This window comes from Hordeum vulgare, chromosome 3H, assembly GCF_904849725.1.
Source record: "Hordeum vulgare subsp. vulgare chromosome 3H, MorexV3_pseudomolecules_assembly, whole genome shotgun sequence".
In the NCBI taxonomy this organism is placed as follows: Eukaryota; Viridiplantae; Streptophyta; class Magnoliopsida; order Poales; family Poaceae; genus Hordeum; species Hordeum vulgare.
In genome coordinates, this window is record NC_058520.1 from 613,469,672 (window position 1) to 613,484,158 (window position 14,487).

At 45.0% G+C, this 14,487-nt stretch overlaps 1 protein-coding gene across 3 annotated transcripts; it reads left to right on the top strand.

Moving 5' to 3' along the window:
* The first annotated feature begins 2,702 nt into the window (after positions 1 to 2,702).
* On the top strand, positions 2,703 to 11,018 carry LOC123445671 (probable histone acetyltransferase HAC-like 3). Of its 3 annotated transcripts, none has more exons than XM_045122693.1 (17): positions 2,703 to 2,809; positions 3,453 to 3,622; positions 4,093 to 4,201; positions 4,392 to 4,629; positions 4,705 to 4,905; positions 4,991 to 5,979; positions 6,215 to 6,484; positions 6,580 to 6,855; positions 7,473 to 7,601; positions 7,725 to 7,925; positions 8,018 to 8,160; positions 8,247 to 8,544; positions 8,624 to 8,763; positions 9,144 to 9,222; positions 9,352 to 9,696; positions 10,057 to 10,277; positions 10,406 to 11,018. In XM_045122693.1, the coding sequence occupies exons 2-17, from the start codon at positions 3,465 to 3,467 to the stop codon at positions 10,476 to 10,478; spliced, it is 3,870 nt and encodes a 1,289-aa protein (XP_044978628.1). In that variant the 5' UTR covers positions 2,703 to 2,809; positions 3,453 to 3,464; the 3' UTR covers positions 10,479 to 11,018. The 3 variants fall into 3 exon arrangements, with proteins under 3 accessions (XP_044978628.1, XP_044978629.1, XP_044978630.1); XM_045122694.1 differs by having other exon boundaries at positions 10,060 to 10,277; XM_045122695.1 differs by having other exon boundaries at positions 4,708 to 4,905.
* Positions 11,019 to 14,487: the final 3,469 nt, after the last annotated feature.

Here is a 14,487-nt window from a genome sequence, read left to right on the forward strand (position 1 = left end):
GCATGAACAGAACTATTGTGGATCCTGTTGTGCGACTGGGAGACAGCCGAATTTTGCTGCTGCGCCGTGTGCAACAGGGCGCGGATTTGCTCGATCCCCCTGCCAGCTTCTGAATCAGTCGGCTGAAGGGAATCGACTATCTTGGCAGCCGCAGCCAAGTTGAGGAGGGGTGTGCGGAACAACTCCACGTTGCTCCGCCGAGTGTGCCGAGTGGCAGAAGGGCGAGGCGGACGAGACGCGCCGGACGTTTCGCCGATCTCGTGCTCGTTCCGGCCAGCTTGACGGGGATCTTCATGGGAGTTGGCCATGTGTACTTTTGTTGCAGGCCCGCGACCCGCGTACTCGGAAGGAAACTCAGTCGGAACCGAGTCCGAGCGCTGGGACGGCGCGGCAACCACAACCGACTCTAGAACCGCCACTTGTGCAGACACGTTCTGGCGCGCCTGGGCGTGTTGCACCCAACGCTGGGGCCGCGGACGGCAGGACCGCTTGTTGCGTCGCGTGACGGCGGTGTAGGTCGACACCGGAGCCGACTGCTGGAGAAGAAGAATGCCGCGGGCGCCGGCACAGAAGTGCGTAGCCCCGCGGCGGTGAAGCGCCTCGACGTCGAGAGGGGCGTCCCGAAGCCATGCCGAATCGTCGACGATGAAGGAGAGAGCGTCGAAGAAGATCTCGTGTCCCATGCTCGAATCTCCACCGGACGACATGACGAAATGATGTAGTCGCAAACTCGCCGGAAGTCGCTTAGACGCCTGCCCCAAGGTGGGCGCCAACTGTCGTGCGTATAAGCCTGACAGTAGATGTGTAGGGTACAAAAGGGATGGGCAGAGACTTAGCTACGGCGAGGTTGTATGAGTTCAGGCCCCTCTGCGGTGGAGGTAATAGCCCTACGTCTCAGTGCTCAGGGAGCTTGTTGTCGAGTGGAATATAGAATACAGTGAATTGCTAACCCCTACACCAGTGGGGGAGGGTGGCTTATATAGAGTGCGCTGCCCTCCACAACGGTCCGATGTACAGGGGTGGAGTAGTGGCGATTAAATGCCTACGTTACAGGTAACGTACGCCTTAAATGCTAATAAAGGCACATGGAAACGTATGACCGTTTCCCTCCAGGGGGTTACGATGCACAGAGTGGAATCCAGTCGGTTAGTTTGATATACCCCGAATGCTAGTCTCCGACTGGATGGTCGAGAACCTGTTACCGACTGGACGATGGGAACTCCTTAGTTCAGTCGGAACTGACTGAGGGCCTTGTCCCTTATGAGGGGTAATCCTTAGGTAGGACCTACATGGCAGGCCTATGACCCTACCCTAGGACTATAACCCCGTCAGCTGGCGACACTCGACGATGCAACTGCTGCCGGCTCCCCCATACCTGTTACCACCGCGCTGTCGGGACTACTCCCCACTGCCTCCACCTGGGCAATGGTTTCCCCAACCCTGACGGCTTCGTCATCCCGGTGCACTCCATCACCCGTTGGATCGGTCCACCTGGCTCCCGCGACGAACATCGCCGCAACCTCGCTGTCCTTCCCACCCCAGCCACTGGCCTCCTCCACCGGCGCGCCACTCCCAGACTTCCCTTGACGCGTCGCGTGCTCCCCAGCCTCTGGCTAGCTGTGATGCGAGGTGAGCTTGGTTGCTTGGCAAAATGTGTGCAGACGATATTGTTTCAGAGGATTGGGAGTCAAAAACTTGCAGCTACAGGTCGTAGCTCTTCGGATAAGATGGGAGTGGATGAGAAGATCAGATCCTAAGAGACCATGGCAAGGATTACTGGAAGCGGTGGATAATTTTGTATGTTAGTTCTTTAATAGTTTGGTCATATTGATTGATGTGGGAGATGGGCGTACAACTTTTTTTGGTTTGACAAATGGATGGAAGGATTTGTTGTTAGTGTTTTTGCACCATCCTTACTACTGAAGATCAATCCGTACATCCTGAATAAGCGCGCAGTTTGGGAAGCTCTCCATAGCCATCGATGGCTTCAAGATATTGTTGGCTTGGCGAGGTCCATCTGAATGAACAGGTTGAGCTGGGCACCTCATGGACAGTTCTCAACTATGTCCAACTTGACAATGCTAGACCGGATGTGTTCCAATGTTCCGATGGCGTGTTGTGTTGGCCGTATTTGTGTCCTTGTGTGCTAGATTCCTCACTCAACTTGGCATGGAGAGGAAGGATTATTTTCTTCCGTTGCAACGCACGGGCATTTGTGCTACTCCCTCCGTTCCTAAATATAAGACCTTGTAGAGATTGCACTATGGACTACATACGGATGTATGTAGACATATTTTAAAGTGTAGATTCACTCATTTTGTTCCGTATGTTGTCTATAGTGAAATCTCTACAAGGTCTTATATTTAGGAACGGAGGGAGTAGTACAGTTACCTATGCAACTTCCTTCATTTTTTTTTTGAGGGATACTTCAAACAAGGCCCTGGCCTGGGTCAGTCCTTTTGGGCTGGGCCATTGGATCGAGGCTCGAAGGGTGTGGGCGGGCCCGAGTCCGGATCCGAATCATCATTATCCTCCCGTCCCGTGTATTTTGGCGCGGCCCAAACAAACCTGCGGTTCTGATTCAGAAATCACAAGTCCGTCTCCCCGTCACCCACCACCAACCCGTCGCAGCCCACCGGAAACCCTAACCCTAGCCCTCGACGGCGAGTCGGCGGTGCCGCACCAGCGCACGCGAGGCGAGTCGCCGGAGCCGAGGCAGTCGCGGCGCCACAGCGCGGGCGAGCCCAGGGCGCGGCGCGGCGCGGCAGGTCCTTCCGGCGAACGACCACCGGCGGCCTCTTCCTCCCCAGTAAGCCCCCCTCTCCTATCCCGTCCCCGATCCGCCGCCCGCCCTCCTCCCTGCCCCGTACGCGTCGGCCCCCCCTGGTCTGGTCTGGTCTGGTCTCGTGAGCCGGTGGCGTCCCTGACCGAATCGTTATTGTCTTTTTTCTTCTTCTTCTTTCGTTTAGAAAATGATAATTAAAATAATAATAATCTATGCTGTGCTTGTTCTCGAGTGGTGGCTGCTGCCTGCGATGCCTACCAGTGTTGCCATGGCATTTCATGTGCCAGGCATAGATTAATTTCTACTTGCTGTTCACAGTCAGTGTAACTACATGTAATACTTCTTGTGTAACAATGATAGCATTCTTGCATGCAATGTAGCTGTACCCTTCAAAATCCTTGCAATGGTGCTCCTCCTCATAACCTACATTTTCCTTCAACATCCATCCTTCAAGATCTTTGCATATAATAATTCTTGCACCGTTTCTGACTTGCAAAGATGGAGCTTTTGCTTGTAGCATCATCTTTCTCAATGCCGCTTTACATTAGTTGCTTGCCCGTTCTTGTTCATTACCATCTGGCCCTGGACTGGACATTTATTATTACGTGGGGCGGTTGTAGCTGCCTGCTCATCAGACTGCTACCGACTTAAACACGTGGATTTCCAGTGATTTAGGAGGATGATGGCGCAGGCCCTGCAAGGGATCCAGCAGCAGCATGCGCCGACTGGCTTGCCTGTCCAGAAACATTATACACACAAGACTGCAGCGCAAATTCTTCAGCTCGATAATATGGATTCGGATACTTCCCCGGTCCGTGTCATTATCAAGCATAAAATGTAAGTACTCAAACCACCGATATCAAAAGCATGTTCGCTGGTCCATGTTTATCGCATGCTGATAAATCTGTCATTGTTCATATTCTTGTAGTATGCATTGCTGTGCCGTTCTCGACAACGATTGCAATGGCTTGCCCTTTTTGTACATGTAAAATATACTCCCTCTGTCCCAAAATAACTGTCTCGACTTAAGTACAAAAGTGGAGACACTTATTTTGGGATGGGTAAATAGTCTTTGGTGAAGCTTCTAAATTTTGGGCAAACTGAATTTTGCCACTATTGGACTTCAGCCATATAAATCCGTGCAAAATATGTTTGACATACTGTGTATGACTACCGTCTCTGTACATAGTTGATAACTCAGATGCTATTAGAAGTGGTAAAATAATGAAGTGGTTCTATCTTTCTAACCAATTTATCATCGATATATCCTGTCTTCACACTACATCCTCTTCTCTTTATCTATCCAGTGTAAACTACCTGAAAGGAAGGGAGCAATTCTATAACCTGCACCCACGATATCTTCTGGCAGTTTCTAAAAGTATTGATGAGCAGCTTTATAAAGATGCAGAATCAAAGGTGTGTCTTGCTTCATGTAGCAAATATAACTCTTCCCTCTCTTTCACTATAATCGTTGCTGGCCTCACTCGTTGTGCTTTGTTTAGAGTTATTTCTGCTTTCTGTTACATCATCTTTATTTGTTATCTTTTATGTTGTATACAATTCTGAATGCTTTGCTATTTGCTAACACCTAGTTCTCTTCTCTCAGATCCACTACATGGATTTCGAAACTTTAGAAGTTAGGCTGAACGCTCTTCTCAGTCGTGGATCATTTGGCAACAGTAGATATGCTTTGGCTTCTTCAGCAGCTTTACCGACATCACACTCAGAACAGCTTGGGATAGAAGTAACAGATTCAAGCGTACAGAATGGTAGAGCTGTACCTGGTTCTATTAATCCTCCCCTGCCTGCTAGAGACATAACATGTAATGTCTTATATTCTCAGGGTGAGTTAAGATGATTAGTTTTCTTTCTTGACCTCACAGTACAACTTCAGTATTTTAATTTTGGGTTGATTTTAGTAGGACCTGCACCAACCAGTCACCATGAAGCTGCTGCCAGCTTTGCTCATTCATCGGCTGATAAGACTAAACAGGGGCCTGAAAGCTTAGCAAACGCCACTGCCGCACCATGTGTGTCATCACTACTAGAATGCAGTCCCTTAATTGCTGGAGATTTCAGCGGTGGAGTGCCAACTGGCCATACAAAATACAATTTCCCTGGTTAGTTGTCTTACTTACCATGACTTATGTATGAAACTGAGCTTAAGCTATTTTGCGTCATAAACATTATTTCTAATTGTGCCAGGTGATGTTAATCAAGTTGATAGTCAACAACCATCAACATCGGGTAGTTCCAGTTCTGTGTCTGCGATGTGTGATCGAACAGCAAATTCTGCAAATAACAACAGATATTCCGCTGGTCAAGTATCACCGTCTCTGCAATACAGAGAATGCGGGAAAGTGTTGTCTACGTGGAGTCACCCAATAGAGCAATCAGATCAGTCAAATATCACAGCCGGAAGCCATGACTTGTATATCCATGAAAAATCTAAAATGCGCCCTGACATCAAGAGAGAATGCGGACTTGAAGGATGCATGCAAATGAATGGAACATGTTTTTGCAGGGAGAAATGCTCAACTGTAAACACAAAATTCAGTTATGACCAATGCAGCTATATTGCTGCTGACTCTGGTAATTGTGTCTCTATAAGAGAGGCAGTGAAGGGAGCCGAACAGACATCAAATAGCACTGTATCGAAGCCAACTTCCCCTACTTCAGATGAATCGTCTGGCAAGCATCATCCGGCAAAACGATTGAAGATCAATTCTCCCAGGTCTATCCATGCTGATAAAACAAAGTTTCCAAAGGAACTACAGCATGCTGCCAATGGAACTTATGTTTCTTCTGAAACAGTACAGTCTGGAACCACAGCATTACCTACAAAGTCGCCATCTGGCTGTTCCTTGCTGGACATCAATGCTAGCAATAACATGGAGGTTATTAGATTGCCAGAGACTGCTGTGCAAGCTGAAGAAGGGTTGTGTCATGGAAATGCTGACATCGAGGTGAAGGAATTGTCATGTTATGGAAATGGTGACATCAAGATGAAGGAAGGGTTGTGTTATGGAAATGGTGACATCGAGATGAAGGACGCTAAGCTTAGCTCAGTGGATCAAACATCATTAGTAGCCAGCTTAACTGCAACGAAGAAAAGAGGGGGTTCAATACTTTATGCCCTAACTGCTGAGGAGCTTGGAGATCACATGAAAAGCTTGAACCAACATATTTGTCTGGTGAGTGCAGAGCCCGGTCTCATAGGTTTTCTATTACTGTAATATCACTTGATGCTTAGTTATGCCACCGAGTAATAGAGTAATATGCAACATAATTATTACGCTATTCGACTCGACTCTGGCTCAAAAAGTGTTAGTTTCTGTTTTACGATGATAACTGGATCGCCTGTATAGTGCATAATATTTAGTTATTTCAAGCTATCAAATTCGTTGACTCAGTTGCTTTTTTTTTCAGAGCCAAGTGATGACAGAAGAACACCCTTCAGGCTTGCCTGACCAAAATACATGCAATTTATGTGGGATGGAGAGGATTCTTTTTGAACCTCCTCCACGATTCTGTGCTCTCTGTTTCAAAATAATAAATTCGACCGGATCCTATTATGTTCATGTGGAAAACGGAATTGATAAGGCTTCAATATGTGCCAAATGTCATCATCTTAGTACTGCAAAAGTTAAATATCAGAAGAGATTAAATTATGCGGAAACAGATGCTGAGGCTGAATGGGTAATGTGCTTTTCTTATCTCTCTACTTATTCTTAAAACTTGAATTATATATATATACGAATTCCTCATCTTTTGTTCAACTTATCTCATTTCAGTGGGTTGAGTGCGATAAGTGCAAAGCTTGGCAGCATCAGATATGCGCCCTTTTTAACCCTAAAGTGGCAGGCGAGGAGGTGGAGTATACATGTGCCAAATGTTTATTGAAGGAGAAGGATAGTGGAGATATAGTTTTGCTGGAGTCACCTACTGTTCTAGGAGCATTAGAATTACCGAGAACTAAACTGAGTGATCATATTGAGCAGAGACTTTCAGTGCGGCTTGAGCACGAACGGCTGCAGAGGGCAAGAGCTTCAGGAAAAGACATTGAAGAGGTATTTGTGCCATGTTTGTGACTATCTTGTAGACTTGTAGTACATACGAAACCAGTCCCATGAGTTATCTGCAATTATTGACCATACAGCAAACTGTAAACCTATGACATCCCTGTTTTCAGACTTTTATTATTTCGCAGGAGCTGCTTGCTCTTTCTGATCCATGTTAGAACTTACACATTAGCTCGAGTATCGTAAATTACTAATTTTCTACCGTTGACTTCGTAATTCAGTATCGATATATAGGTGGGTAATATTAGTTGCATTTCAGGATCTTATTTGGTTGAACTGTAGCGAAGTTATGTGGTTGAATCTATTGGATTCAAGTAAAGATAAGTTGATGTCATGATCCATGTATATTATAACTCATGGCCAACTATGGACCAAACTTACCGTAAACTATGGAGTAAACTGTTGATACCAACTATGGACCAAACTTACCGTAAACTATGGCCAACTCATGTATATCATCCACAAGACCAGAATTGTGAAATGAGTTGAAACAATAAACTGTTGATCTTGATATTATTTGCCTGTCTTAAAGAATTGTGTTAAATTCTGATGTCAACTATGGAGTAAACTTACCGTAATTTTATATTTTGTGCTCCAATGTTTAGGTACCAGGAGTTGAAGGTCTTACTGTTAGAGTGGTTTCTTCAGCTGCAAGAGTGCTTCAAGTCCAACCACTTTTTCGGGAATTTTTTAAAGAAGGGAAATATCCTGGGGAATTTCCATACAAATCAAAGGTAATTGAATGATACTTTATTTGACAAATTCTTTTTTCCATATTATCCATGTTAATAGTAATTTCAGCCATTTATATTAGTACATGATGAGGGCTAACTTTTGGTGCCTTCCGTTTTATACAGGCCATTCTCTTGTTTCAAAAAAATGAAGGTGTGGATGTTTGTCTATTTGCCATGTATGTACAAGAGTATGGTTCTGATAGCCCACTACCAAATCGAAGGCACGTTTATCTTGCATATATCGATTCTGTCAAGTACTTCAGGCCTGAAATCAAATCTGCAAGTGGAGAAGCTCTCCGTACCTTTGTGTACCATGAGATTTTGGTACGAGAAATGCAAATACTGAGCTGATTACTCAACTTTCGTAATTAATTTCATGTTGAACTGAAATTCTTCAATATGGTTCTCTCTTGTAGATTGGCTATTTGGATTACTGCAAGAAACAAGGATTTGTAAGCTGCTCTATCTGGGCTTGCCCATCTACAAAGCGTGATGATTATGTTTTGTATTGTCATCCCACGTCACAAAAAATGCCCAAGTCTGACAAGCTTCGGAGCTGGTCAGTATATGTAACACGATATTTATGATTTAAACCTAATTATTTGTTTATGGGACTTAATTGGGCTTTCTCATGAATCTTCTTAGGTACCAGAACTTGATCAAGAAGGCTGTTAAGGATGGGGTAGTTGTGGAGCGTAATACATTGTATGACTTCTTCCTTCAGCCTACCAGTGAACGCAAGGCCAGTATATCTGCAGCGTGCTTGCCATACTGTGAGAATGATTTCTGGCCTGGAGAAGCAGAGAGACTCCTTGAGAAGAAAGACGATAACACCTCACAGAAGAAAGAGCCACAAGTAGGAAGACTCATACGGGTTGCCAAACGTGATGACAGGAAAGGAAACCTTGAGGATAACCTTGAGGATATCTTGCTAGTACACAAAGTTAGTTCGTTTTACTCTTGTTTTAATCCCCCTCTCAGTATAATGTCGGCACTGACATCATTTTTTTCATTGTCGGTAGCTTGGAGAAAAGATGCGAACAATGAAAGAAGACTTCATTATGCTTTCTCTGCAGCGATTTTGCAAGCATTGCCACCAACCTATTGTGTCTGGTAAAAGTTGGGTTTGTACCGTCTGCAAGAACTTCCATCTTTGTGACCAGTGAGTATTTCTTCAGATCACTATTGTTTTATTTTATACATACAGGCTCTTCTGCCATGGTGTTTCTTTTTGTAGAATGAAATGAATGTGCTGTCATAATTATGATCACATTGAATTTGGTGAAATAGCAGCACGGGGAATGTCTTGTGAAATATATCGAGCTACACGCACGTATTATCATCTAGTGCCTAGGCCCTGGTCACTATCAGCGTACAGTTTGTTTTTGAAATTTGAATTGATCATCGGTCGATCAAATTGCAAAATGGACTTACATGGCCCCTATTTTAAACTTCTCAGTTTTTGTTTCTCGATAATCACATCACCCATTTCATCGATATGGCATCCATTACTGATGATGTTTTTGCTGCTGTTCCTTGTAGATGCCATGCAGAGGAGCTAAGTGCTCCACAAAAGGACAGGCATCCAACTACAACAAAACAAAAGCATTCATTTCAAAGAGTACTGCTATAACTCTGCTTTACTTTTAGTTCATTTCATCGTCAAATAAAGCAAGAACAATATGCATGCTGCTATTTGGTAAATGCATGATGAAATTTATACTTACCAGAATAACTAATTGTTCTACAGATAGAGGAAGAACCTCTTCCAGAGACTGATGATGGAGATCCAACAATGGAAAGCAAGTATTTTGACAGCAGAATCGATTTCTTGAAGCACTGTCAAGACAATCAATACCAGTTTGATACACTCCGACGGGCAAAACACTCAACAATGATGATTCTTTATCATCTACATGATTCAGCTTGTTCTGCTTGTCACCGTGCCATGGATCAACACTTTGCGTGGCGGTGCCTGATTTGTGCCGGCTGCAAATTTTGTGATTCATGTTATAAACAAGACGGTGAAAAATTGCACATTCATAAACTCAAACAGACGGACAATCAGCAAGTATTACCAAACTACACTCTACAGGTATCCTTTGTAGGTCTCAGCTTGCGTAACTGTTCTGTGCTGGGCTTTGTAGTGTTGTGTTGTGGAAAAATAGTTATGTAAGTAGGAAAAAGTAGATTAAACAAACAATAAAATAGACAGAATTTGGTTAGGCAGTATTTTTGAAGTGTTCGAGGTGCTTACTGCTTATGCTCACCTGTTTGTCTTGATAGTTTCTTTTGTTGACTTTAAGCATATCCAGTTTGACAAGCAGTGTGAACTGTGAAGGATATTCCTTGTTTTGGATTTATTTTTTTCGTGGTGATTGTGTATTTTCTCAATCAAATTTCATTAATTGTCCTTTTTAAGATATGTTTCACACTGATGTTAATGTTTTCAAAGCAGGACTACCTTGAGGGTTTGGTGCATTCATCGAAATGCTTCTGTGCTGCGCGTAATTGCTCTTTCAAACTCTGTTTTATAATGAAGAAGTTGTTCTTCCATGGTGTACGATGTGACATCCGCAACCGAGGAGGTTGCCAGAAGTGTATCTTCATGTGGAAACTTCTGCTCACTCATGCAAAACATTGCAGTGACATGGAGTGTTCAGTTCCCAGATGCAGGTAAATTCATGCCTTTTCATGCAGCTGCTGTCTCCAAAATGCACACATATTTGCACCACTGGTTATATTATGCAGCTCCTTTCACTTCCCGGGATTTCTGATGATATCTTAAATTCCATTTATTTTAGGGACATCAAGGCATTCTTCACACGCAAGACCACCAGAATGATTGCTGGGCCACCTTGTGCTGTAGAGTGCTAGCTAGCGGATCCCCGTCGAAGTTAGCTTTGCTGTGAACTACCAAGTAGTGGTTCTTTCTCGAGCAGGAAGATTCGTTGGCGAGAGCACAATAAGCTGCTGTATGCCGCCGTACATCAGCAGGATTGCGTTGCAAAGTAAATAAAATAGCGGAAACCTGGCGGCGGAGGCACCAGCAGCAGTGTTAATTTAGCTTGTTTTGCTGGTATTCGCTGGAATCTGCGCGCGCGAAGAAGGCAGCAGCGCGTCTGAGTGGAGATGCCAGCAGAAGCTTACATAGACAGACAGGCATCCTCTGCAGTAGTGTCTGTACATATACCTGTATATATAGTTGGTTGGTTTTCTTTCTTGCAAAGCCATACATAGGATAGAGTATTTTGTTTATTGTTTCTTTTTGTCCCCCCTGATTGGATTGAACAAGGCCACAATTTTGTTCAGCCTTGCTGCTGTGCCGTGGCTCCGGCTAAATCCAACTTCATTCAATTATTGATGTGTATAAGAAAGAAGATACCCCTCAAGCTGCATATACTTGTGCTTGTAGCATCTGCATTTGCTCATAATGTTTTTGTTTTTTATCTAGAAGAAAGGAACTGAGGTCATCTCTAACCCAACACTTAATAATACTTGACTCCCTAAAAAAATTGAAGTAGATATTTGCATACATATTAATATGAAACTTGATAATTTAAGTGCACACAATTTAACAATGTTCCCAAATTAATAATTCAAATCCAAGAACACGAAAGGGTTCAAATGAAGTAACAATCCAAATAAGGCACAAGAATCAAGTGCCACAAGTGCTTGACAAGATCATCATCTTGTTTGCATTATGATTCGGTTCGATGGGATCCTCATTTTGGACTTGATGGATAATAGATGTCATTGACAATGTGGTAGCTCACCGTGTGCTCATGGTCACTGACAACATAGTTGTAAGGTGGGACATCTCCGGCAACAAGCCTTTTAAATAGTGGTGATCCCGAAAGAACATTCAGGTAATTACGAGCCAGCCAGACAATGGTGATCTTGAAAGGACTTTTGTGTTGTTTAGGTTTCCCTAACAATGTTGCCGTAATACTTCATCTTCTGTCCTAGAATGCCTTTTATGCTTCATTCTTCGTTCTTCGCTAATGGTGCAATTATATATGAACACATGATATTATCTGCCAAATCTTTTTTCATCCACAAGGCTCTCACATATATGTCATCCGTTGCACATCTATTCCTGGCGCTAACAGTTCGACACGGGATGCTAAACTGTTAGAAGACATTTAAAAAGAAAATGACCATTGTTCCATTTTTATTGACTAAGTAGGATCCTTTTTTTAGCAGGATCAATTCTTTCTATGCCTACTCTTTATTTCATACCACTACAAAATGAAGCGGTGAGACTAAGGTGTGTGTTACCTTCTATCAAGATTATAGTTCTGCGCATTTTCATGTTTTCTGTGATCTCTAAATTCGGAAACAGGCGGGAGGGGGTAGATAGGACAGCCCATTGTACGCAATAACTAATACATTCATACATACAAGGAAAATGGGAAGTAGATTAACTCAACCACTCAAGAAACAATCTGAATACTATAGTGGAACAATACAAGAGGACAGTGAGAACAATCTGAATACTATAGTGGAACAATACAAGAGGACAGTGGGATGTGAGCTGCACCAGCAGTAAGCAATTTATGAGAGTAATCAAGGAGCGCAACTGTATCTATAGGTTCAACTAGCATTTTCATGTTCGACGACTACCGCAAACGTAGTTGTTGTTTTTTACGATTTTTTTTTCAATCTATTCATATTCAACCATGACAGTACAACGAATACCAGAAATAATGAATATTACGTCTAGATTCGTAGACCAGCTAGCGACAAATATAAGCACTGAAACGAGCCGAAGGCGCACCGTCGTCATCGTCGCACCTCCCTCGCCGGAGCCGAGAAAACTTGTTGTAGTAGAGAGTCGGAAGGCTGTCGTGCTAAGGCCCCATAGGACCAGTGCAGTAGAACAACAACCGTTGATGATGAAGAATAGCATAGATTGAAAGGATACAATGAAGACACAAGAACATAGACAAACTACGACCGATCCGAGAAAATCCACCAAGGGCAAATCCGCCAGAGACACACCTACACACGCCCACCGACAATGCTAGATACATCACCGGGGCGGGGGCTAGGCGGGGAAAACCTTATTCCATCTTCACGGAACTATCATCGACTCGTCTTCCTGAGCAGGACACAAATCTAAACAAAAGTCAAAAAAACATATGAAAACATAGCCCTCTCGTCGGCAAGGGTCGGGATCCATCACGCCACCATGCTCCTAAGGCCACCGAAGATGAGGCGGGCCGGCGGCATTGCCAACGGGAGGTAGAGGAACCCTAAACTTTGCTTAGGGGAGGAGGCATTTGCTTGCCTAAATAAATATTTACTTCACAAACGTAGTTGTTGAGCAGTTAAGATAAGATTTCATATTTGTCCATTGAATGGACCCCATGTCCATTTATATATTATTATTATTATTTTGTAATTGCACCACCCATCACAAACAAGATTGAAATAAAACACCACTTGCAAGGGGCGGGCTTAGCTATAGCAAGATCTCTAGTTATGTAACCACACAAAAAGAAACACGTATCTAGAGTGAAAAAAAGGTTTCTGGAAAATACACCGGTGCTCTCGGGTGCGAGCGCACCCTATATGCAAAAATAATCTAGTAACTGAAAGAAAAGTAAAAAAAAAACCTTAACTTTTTTATTTCTATCAGAGTTCAACTCTTTAGTGAAAGTAAAAAACATCCATGGAGGTAGGCATCTTGTGTTAGATCGATCTCTTCCCCAATGGGCCCAACGGCCCATTGGACCTTGACTCACGCCCTGATCGGGGGCGTCCAGCCCAAGCAAGGCTGGTGGGCCCCTGTCGCGCAGTGCTATATATAGAGGAGGTGGGGACCATGGCACAGGATACGAGGTTTGCCGCCGCCACAGGTTCCCCACTCTCAACCCTAATCCGATCCAGAGGGTAGCACTGAAGCGATGGGAAGTCCATCACCGCCGCTATCGGATCTCTCTCCTTCCCCACCGTCGTCACCACCACATGACGGTCGCCGGAGGGAGCTCATCGAGTGCATTACAAGGTAATAAATCACTACATCATACTGAACACATCTAGACTAAGATCCACGGGATCTATCAATGGTATCATGAGCCATGAGGCTTTATATGTTGTTCCGATTGCAAGAAGATAACGAAAGCGAAAAAGTTTCCCTCCCCGATATGAACCCTAGAAGCCCCGATATGAACCCTAGAAGAGGGCAAATATCAAGATGAAAAGCAAAACAAAAGGAAAGTCACCGGATTTCCATCCGGCAAAGAAGCGCCGCCGCAAGGCCGCGCCGTTCCTCTCGATCCAGATGGGCATCGGCAAGCCGAGCCGTTCGGAAGAAGAATCCACCTCTTCGGAGGCAAAGATCGGATCTGATAAGATCCAAAAGATACACAAAAAAAGGCAAACAAAAAGACACCCCAACCGGGGAAAAGGGCACCACCACCGCGCCCTTGACGGTGGCACGTTCACCTTGAAGGTGCTCGCGCACGCCGACAAAGGAACGGAGATGGAGCCACCATGTCACGCCGCTGCGGGATTCTTTGCACGGAAAAGAAAACAGAACCGCAGCCAACCGCTCGACGGCGGCGCACCCACCGCAAGGCGTGTGCGCAGCCAGCGAGGGGAAGGCCATGGCTCCGGCTTGGAACAACCACGGGAGAGAAAGTACTAGTCGGCGCGCGCGGCGCGGGACCGTAGGTCGCCGCTGTCGGCGGCCATCCCAAGAGCCCTCCGGCGGGGCAGAGAACCTCCGCGCGAGGAGAGGCTGCTGTGAGCGAGGAGGAAAGGAGAAGGGCCGGCCAGATCCGAGCTCACCTCGGCGGGGCAAGGTGGCCACCGCGCGAGAGAGAGCCGTCGGCCCGGGCGCGAGAGCCAGGAGGGGAGAGCGCACCGCTCGCAGGCC

Excerpts from the sequence above, each read along its gene's own strand:
- LOC123445671 (XM_045122693.1), top strand. The coding sequence starts at position 3,465 with ATGATGGCGCAGGCCCTGCAAGGGATCCAGCAGCAGCATGCGCCGACT. Across the intron at positions 3,623-4,092 it reads GTCATTATCAAGCATAAAAT|TGTAAACTACCTGAAAGGAA; the intron begins GTAAGTACTCAA and ends TTATCTATCCAG. Across the intron at positions 10,278-10,405 it reads TGTTCAGTTCCCAGATGCAG|GGACATCAAGGCATTCTTCA; the intron begins GTAAATTCATGC and ends CATTTATTTTAG.